Consider the following 7,788-nt stretch of genomic DNA (forward strand, 5'->3'; position numbering starts at 1 on the left):
CAAGCCATATTGGCCCACCAAAGGGATATTCTCATAATATGATAGATTTTCTCTAAGATATTAATCAAGCCATATTAGCCCACCAAGGGGACATTCTCATAACATTGAGTAATATATATGTTAGTGATTCAATTTGATAAATTGAAAAGTACCTCTGTAGCATTTTTTGTGACCCACAAAGGATTAATGTTTATGCCAAGGAAGTCTCTAATCTACCTTTGTTTATTATCAACACAATTTCATAAGTCAACAAGGACCAAATTGAGGGATTTAGTTATCAGGTTTGTTATATCAATGAATAAACATGAGGAGGTAGTTGAGATCCATTTAAATTTATCTTTGTGGAATTTAAAGATAGGAAACATAATAGATAATCTTGTATTAGGCATTGGGATTCTCATCCCTTGTAACCATTCACCAAGATGTTGTGCATCATCAAATGGTGTGCTCGATAGTTGGTAAAACTATACACCCTTTTGTCTTGCCAAACCCACCCTATATGCCAATTGTTTGCATATAAGTGACGCATTGTTGGGTGCTTTGTCCAACCCAACAATCATTAATTTATCCGTAATCTTGGATTATTCTATTAGGATGTCATGTGTCATCCAATTGGATTCCTTGTCCAACCAGTTATGTGGAATGCCCTTTAATCTTTCCATAAATATAAATGGAAGAATTTGGGCTATGTCCTAATGGACATTATACTCCAATTGGAGTCTTGTGGAAATGTCAGCCAAGCAATCAATTAGTGCTGCAATGGCCATATTTGGGTTAAGTGGTTCAAGAGGAATGTGGTTTAAACCCTTATTCATTAGCCTCCTAATTTTGGTATTTGTGATTATCCCTTATTCATTAACCTCATAATTTAAATCCTTATCCATTAACATCCTAATTTTGGCATTTGTGTGATCATCCCAAGATTAGATGTGCATACATGCATACCAAGTTCACCAAAGTCCTTACATAACTTAGTGAATTCTGTGCAAAAGCATTGTGGTATCTTAGTGGTTCAAGAGGAATATGGTTTAAACCCTTATTCATTAACCTCCTAATTTTGGTATTTGTGATTATCCCAAGATTAGGTGTGCATACATGCATACCAAGCTCACTAAAGTCCTTACACAACTCAGTGAAATATGTGCAAAAGCATTGTGGTATCTTAGCATCCCATAAGAAATCATTCTTAGTGAGGAACTTCTTGAGTGAGTTAGTATATTTCCAACCAAAGCACAAATCCTTAATCACATCGCAACTATGTAAAACTGAATCAAAATCAGCCATTATCACATCCTTGGGATGAATAAAATAAAAAAGTCTATTGATAAAGAGGCAATGAACAAAAGACTCATGTGATTGTTCATCAGCAGTACATAAGGTTTTTTTCCCCCCGTCAATCCAGTTATCACCTGAAACCATAGTTATAGATTAGAATTCTTGAAGGTTTTTGATAGGTAGACCTCTACCTCTCCCTCTACTAGTAAAGGATTTAAATTTACCCTTGTTGTAACTATTATTGGAGGAGGTATATGGGGTGCGAAAAGAGGTAAAAGAGTTAGGAATTCTAGGAGGCAGAGAGGGCCTTTTCATAGGAGGTGGGGACGACTCATCCTCAATACAGGGGTTAAGGAGGCCATAGATGATTTTTACACCTCCGAAACTACCATAAGTGGTGAAAAAGTGCCAGGTTCATCATTCCTTAGTTCTTTTAAGACGTCTAGCATAATATCTCTAAAATATATCAAGGATACCTACACTAATACCAAGTTCCTAGCTTGTCCCCCCCCCCCAGCAAAGAGCATAGTAAGGATAAGTGAAAAACAATCAATTTATCAAGAAACAAACTCTCTAGATGATTAAGGACAAACCAAATAGCATGGTAAAATGAGATAATGCTAGATTTGCAGGGCGCCTTTGGATCCAAAAATTTGTAGACACATTTGAGATAGGGTCTGTAGATGTTCTAGATGCTCTCAGAGTAATAAGAAGCACTTGCCTTGGTGAAGGCCATATCCCCCTTTATACATTCGTAGATGCCCACAGGTGATGAGCATTTAGCAGGATCAAGAAAAGACATAGAGAAGGGAGCCTTAAGTAGCTATCCTCTGTCTAGATATTGGACCCCTTTCAGGGCATTCATCCTGCACTCTTCTAAAGTTGAGGCTGGGAGATTAGCTAGAAAAATCCAAGTTTCAACTTGTATTATGGGGGCCAGGAAACTATTGTTGAGAACAGTCCATAGTCGAGTTGACACTTGTAGACTCAACCTCTACCTATTTGAGAGGGAGAAAAGGGTAGACCCTCGAGACTTTGGGAACCATCTCCAAGAGGAAAGATTCATTTAGGGTGCACATATCCATCTGAAAGTCCCGAACCGCTTCCAAGGCAGTTGGATCCCTGTTGAAAAATGCTACCGACTGTGGGGATGACTGGTGTAGAGGGAGTGGACATGAATGCTGAGTTGAGACCACAGAGCTTCTTTGGAAAGTTGGATAAATCACCGTTTGAGACCATCGTTTGAAACGCAAAGGAGGTGAGATATGAGTGATGTGATTTGGTAATCACTGGCATTTGGGTAAGTAAATTAGAAATGGTATAATTTCCATCTTGTTTGTTTTTGTCTATAGTAGCTAGTAACTTAACCCAATCCTTAAATGATAGAATTTGAAGGAGAGAACCTAGTGGGAAAGGAGGTGAGATCCGAGTGATGTGATTTGGTAATCATTGGAATCTAGGTAAGTAAATAAAAAATGGTAGAATTTTCATCTTCTTTGTTTTTTTCTATAGTAGCTAGTAACTTAACCCAATCATTAAATGATAGAATTTGAAGGAGAGAACCTAGTGGGAAGGTTTCTGGGTTGGTCAAGGAGAGAAACTTCTTGCAGGTTTCTTCAAAGCAGGCCAAAACAGGTTGACATGCCCTTGACAGAAGGAGGTGTTCGCTTGGGATCTTTTCCCCACAAAATAGGGGTAAAATTTAAATTTTTAATTAACATAGTCAAGATTAAGGTATGAGAAAGGTAACGAGGTGGTTATGACTTCCTTCAACCAGTCAACTAAAAGCATAAGGAATGTGAGTCATAGCCCTAGCTAGAGGGTAGTACTCCCAACCTGAGCACCTGTTAGCAACCAAGTGCATAAAGATAGTGAGGGAGTAGTTATCAATTGTTGAGATGTCAAGCTCAACATAAGTTGACACTCATGAGGTGCATGCATGACCGGTCCGTTCGACATTTATGTCACTGGAGGGTTTGGTAGTTGGCTCTGACATATCTTCGCCAAAGAATTGACAGATGGACTACACCGACTAGTCCACATCTACTCACTCCTCTTAGCATGTTCACATTATGGATCGCTTGTATATACTCTATTATGTGTGTTAGTCACTTTATCTTCTTTGTAGACCTTTTTTGTTGTGTGAAGAAAAAGAAGAAATTTCAGCCTCTCACCTTGTGTGTTCTCTTCTAGGGTTTGTGTGAGTGTGTGTGTGCTTGCAAGAGCTCAAGCTCTCTTCTCTGCTGCATTTTTTCATGGTATCAGAGCTTGGTTTACGCTAAGGGCTGAGTGGCAAGCAAGAGAAGCACATGAAGCGGTACAAGGGTAAGATCTTCATCTACTCTTCCTCCTTTGTGTTGGCTACTACACCCTTGTCGGGACCTCTTCAGGAGGCACCAACAAACAAACTTTGATTGGGGAGCTTTCTTCACAGGAGGAGAGCTACAAGACAACTACTATTTTGTCCATTGGATGACATTTCGGACACTTCTGGACCTCCGTTTTTTCAGTTCCACAGGCACTATAAGTAAGTTTTGATTATTTGCAGAACTCTATTTTTGGAATTGCAGGAAGGGCGATTGGTTGTGTAGACACTGTGTGTACTGTAAAGAGGTCTCAAAGTTGACGTTGGGTATATGTATGCAAAGTAAGGTCACTAGTTGTGATAGTTTCGGTGCAGTATACTACCGCAAAACAGTTTGTGCAGGTCAAACAAGAGTATTATTTTTGGTAAATTTGTGCTATAGAAAAGACGTCGAATGATGGAATAAACTAGATTGTTGGAAAGAAGTTGACAAGAATAACTTCCATGCTTATAACAAAAAAAAACTAAATGTGTGTTTTTTTGTTACCCCAAGGAATTTTAAAATTTATGAAAACATTTTAGTTTCTATCAAGATTCAAATCATTTGTGATATATATAAGATGTAAAAAGAGGAAGCCGATCAAAGGCAAAGGAAACCTATGGTGAAGAACCAATGAATTGTGTAGTGACTAAAATTCTTGGTGAATATGCTAAGTGGTGAAGAACCCTTCAATTTTTAAATGTACTATTTTCTTGTGTAATAAAATCTTATTTTCTTGCCACCCCCTACGTTGTCAGCGAAGGGATGTGTAGGATGGCGAATAGATTGCACGCCTGTCGCTCCATTTTTCGTCCTGTGGACGCTTCTTCTTCTTCTTCTTCTTCTTCTTCTTGAAGTCTGATAAGAGCAGCAGCAGGCGTAGCAGAAGAAGCAGAAGTGCGCCGTTGATGAACGCATGGATTACAGGCCATCAGGACCAGGCGAGGAGGATATCAACCACCTCTTCAAGATTGTGCTGGTGGGCGACTCGGGCGTGGGGAAGTCCAACCTGCTCTCCAGGTTCACGCGCAACGACTTCAGCCTCCAGACCAAATCCACCGTTGGCGTCGAGTTCGCCACCCGCATATCCATCATCGACCAGCAGAAGATCAAAGCCCAGATATGGGACACGGCTGGCCAAGAGAGGTACCTCTTTTCTCTCTCTCTCTCTCTCTCTCTCTCTCACACACACACACACACACGCACGCACGCACAATCATTATAGTTCTTCCTCTCAACTTAGGCTTAGGTTTAGGTTGTGTGCTTGCATTTAATTAACCCTTCCTTCATTGCATTGACTCTCTCTCTCTCTCTCTCTCTCCCAATCAATCATTGGACCATCTCTTCTGTCAACATAAGGTTTAGGGTTATGTTTCTTATTTGCAGCTCATTTACCCTGCTTGCATATGCTTTTGGCATGCAATTTAGAATTAGGGTTTCACTATGTTGCATTTCCATGGCTGTGCTAGTGTCCAGGATTGTTTTTCTGTTTTCTAGCAATCTTGAGAGCTCATATTCTATTTGGTATATATAATTGGGTGTGCCCAGTATTGCCATTTTTATAACAACTATGATAAGCATACATTGTAGTTTAGTTGAGGTTTTAGAAGGCATATTGCATGGGAGATAGAGGTTGACTGATACTGTTTGAAGTGTTAACATTCATGTGGAGACAGGTACAGAGCAATCACAAATGCATATTACCGCGGAGCCGTGGGCGCGCTAATGGTGTATGATATAACCAGGATTGACACATTTGAGAGCATCGAGAGGTGGTGGAGGGAACTGAGGGACAAGACAGATTCCAACATTGTGGTGATGCTTGTGGGAAACAAGTCGGATCTTCGGCATCTGAGAACAGTTTCTACTGACATGGGCAAGGCCTTTGCTGAAAGAGAGGGTTTATTCTTCATTGAGACATCTGCTCTGGACACAACAAATGTGGAGAATGCCTTCAACCAAATAGTGAGCCAAATTTATCAAGTTGTGAGCAAAAAAGCTTTGGATGTCAATGAAGCTGTGGCTCTTCCAGGCAAGGGACAGGCCATCAACTTTGGTTTCAGGGATGATTATGGTGATGATGCAGCTGCCTCTAAAAAGGGAGGATGTTGCAGCAGCAGTTAGTTTCCTGGTTGATCTTATAAGCTAACATTTGCATGCCATTGAGAAGATTATAATCTCATGATTTTTTCTTTGCAAGGCCCAAAACCTAGCAAAGCAGTAAAAATTTACCCTTTTGAAATTAGATGGCGCCATGCATAAAAGTACAGGTTTTAACATCCATGGGAGTGTTAGGCTGGTGGAAGAGGGACTGGACTCAACCCCACTTCATATCCTACTGGTGCTGATAATCCAACATAAAACACATCTCTCTCTCTCTCTCTCTCTCTCTCTCTCTCTCTCTCAGAGAAAAAAACAGTGAAAAGATCAATAGCTATCAGTTTGAAGAGACAACCCCTCTATGTTCTATAGGATATTTTGATTTAATTTTTTGGGCTTCAGTATTGTCTTCAAGGATCAAGCTTCAATCATGGGTGGTCGACTAATTTGAGTGTCAAGGAGCTCAGGAGAGGTTTTATGCTTCTAGGAGTGCAATATAGATTCCTTCAATTAAGGGACATTAATAGATTCTCCTGTAAGAAGAAATTAATGATTTACATTCATTTCTTTTAATAATAAGAAGCTGTGTCTGTTTGGTGGGCCTGTTTCCTCAATGGGCTGCTAGTAATCACTTCTCTTAATGGGATGCTAATTAGTATTGTATTTTGATAAATATAAGATTATGTGGGGTGGCCTCTAATACACTTGTACAAATGTTGATAAATGATATAATCATAGTAAAAGAAAGCAGCATATAACATATTCGGTAAAGACCTTGAGCTAAAAAAAAGTGCTTGAAAATAAGTATACACTGGGGTACTTAGTGCCGGAGGTGCTCACATTGACTCACCATTATGATTTTTGCACTATGATCCAAGTCACTATGAATAAATTCATAGGCGAATATGTCAATATTGTATTGCATTTGTTGTTCCATGAATAGGAGGTGACATTTAAGAGTACCCTTTTCACACCTTGTGCATATACATGTGTAAATGTATCTCTAGCATTCCCCCACTAGGGATTTTATTATGTATGTTTAAATCACCGGTTTTGGTGAGTCACATGTGTTTAAATCACCGGTTTTGGCGAGTCACATGTTATCATGTGTTTAAATCATCGGTTTTGGTGAGTCACATGTTATGATTGACTACATAATAGTAAGCATACATGTGAAGTTATATCTTAGCCCAGATTATATGCAACTTGAGAAGTAGGCATAAGTCATCGGTAGGAGGCTCCAGCCGCTCACTTCTGTCTTGGATCACCAACCAACGTTCTAACTCTTGTAAGCGAGAGTCGGTGTTGCTAAGGAGGTTTGAAATTGCAGTTTCTCGAACCATCCTTGCAGCATATAACTCCTCGAATCTTCCGGTTGTGTCCTCTTGGGAACACATGGCCGTTTCTTCTCTTTCTTGAGCTTCGGTGATTTGTTGGAGCCTTTTGGCAGCCATCCTCTGAATGTTCTGTAGTTGCTAAGATGTGCCATTGTTTCTTGCTTTGCCAATTCTTTCCTTTGCATTTTGACCTGGCTTGCACTAATAGTGTCATTAAGGGTTCTTAATTTTTCTGCATGGGCCTTGTTTGTTTGTTCTCTCTCTTGTTGTAAGTGAGTTGCCCTCTCCTCCGCTGCCTCTTCAGATGTTAGGTTAGTTGCTGGATATGGCTTTGAATTCTTCTTCTTTTGGCCCTGGCATTGTGTTGGAGCTCTTGTACTTGGTGGGCATGAAGTGTAGTGAGCTCATTGGTGTGGGTGACCTCCTTCTGAAGCTGCTCCTTAGCTTGTTCTAACTTTGCCTTTGAGGTCCACATTTTCCTTGATTCTTTATACTACAATTGTTTGACTGCGGACCATATTATTTCTTTCCAAGGCTTTATACCTGTTCTCTTTCTCCTCCGTGGCCTTTAAGCTTTTGACATCTTTATGTGTAGTTCTTCCGCTGCTGCAAGTGGTCTTTTAAGGTTTGCACTTGTGTGCATGCATTGTTAACCTGCTTCCAAAGGGCAACGTTATGATCATGGAGCATGTGCGTTGTGAGGAGGTGGCACCGCCAGACCTTTTGTTGTT

General features: G+C 40.1%; 1 protein-coding gene across 1 annotated transcript; it reads left to right on the plus strand.

Annotated features, from left to right (window-relative positions):
- Positions 1-4,507: 4,507 nt before the first annotated feature.
- On the plus strand, positions 4,508-6,187 carry LOC147621790 (ras-related protein RIC2-like). The gene is made up of 2 exons (XM_086823604.1): positions 4,508-4,766; positions 5,297-6,187. The coding sequence occupies exons 1-2, from the start codon at positions 4,537-4,539 to the stop codon at positions 5,742-5,744; spliced, it is 678 nt and encodes a 225-aa protein (XP_086679730.1). The 5' UTR covers positions 4,508-4,536; the 3' UTR covers positions 5,745-6,187.
- Positions 6,188-7,788: the final 1,601 nt, after the last annotated feature.

This window comes from Cibotium barometz, chromosome 29 (genome assembly GCF_041138505.1).
Source record: "Cibotium barometz isolate CiBa-2024 chromosome 29, ASM4113850v1, whole genome shotgun sequence".
Lineage (NCBI taxonomy): Eukaryota > Viridiplantae > Streptophyta > Polypodiopsida > Cyatheales > Cibotiaceae > Cibotium > Cibotium barometz.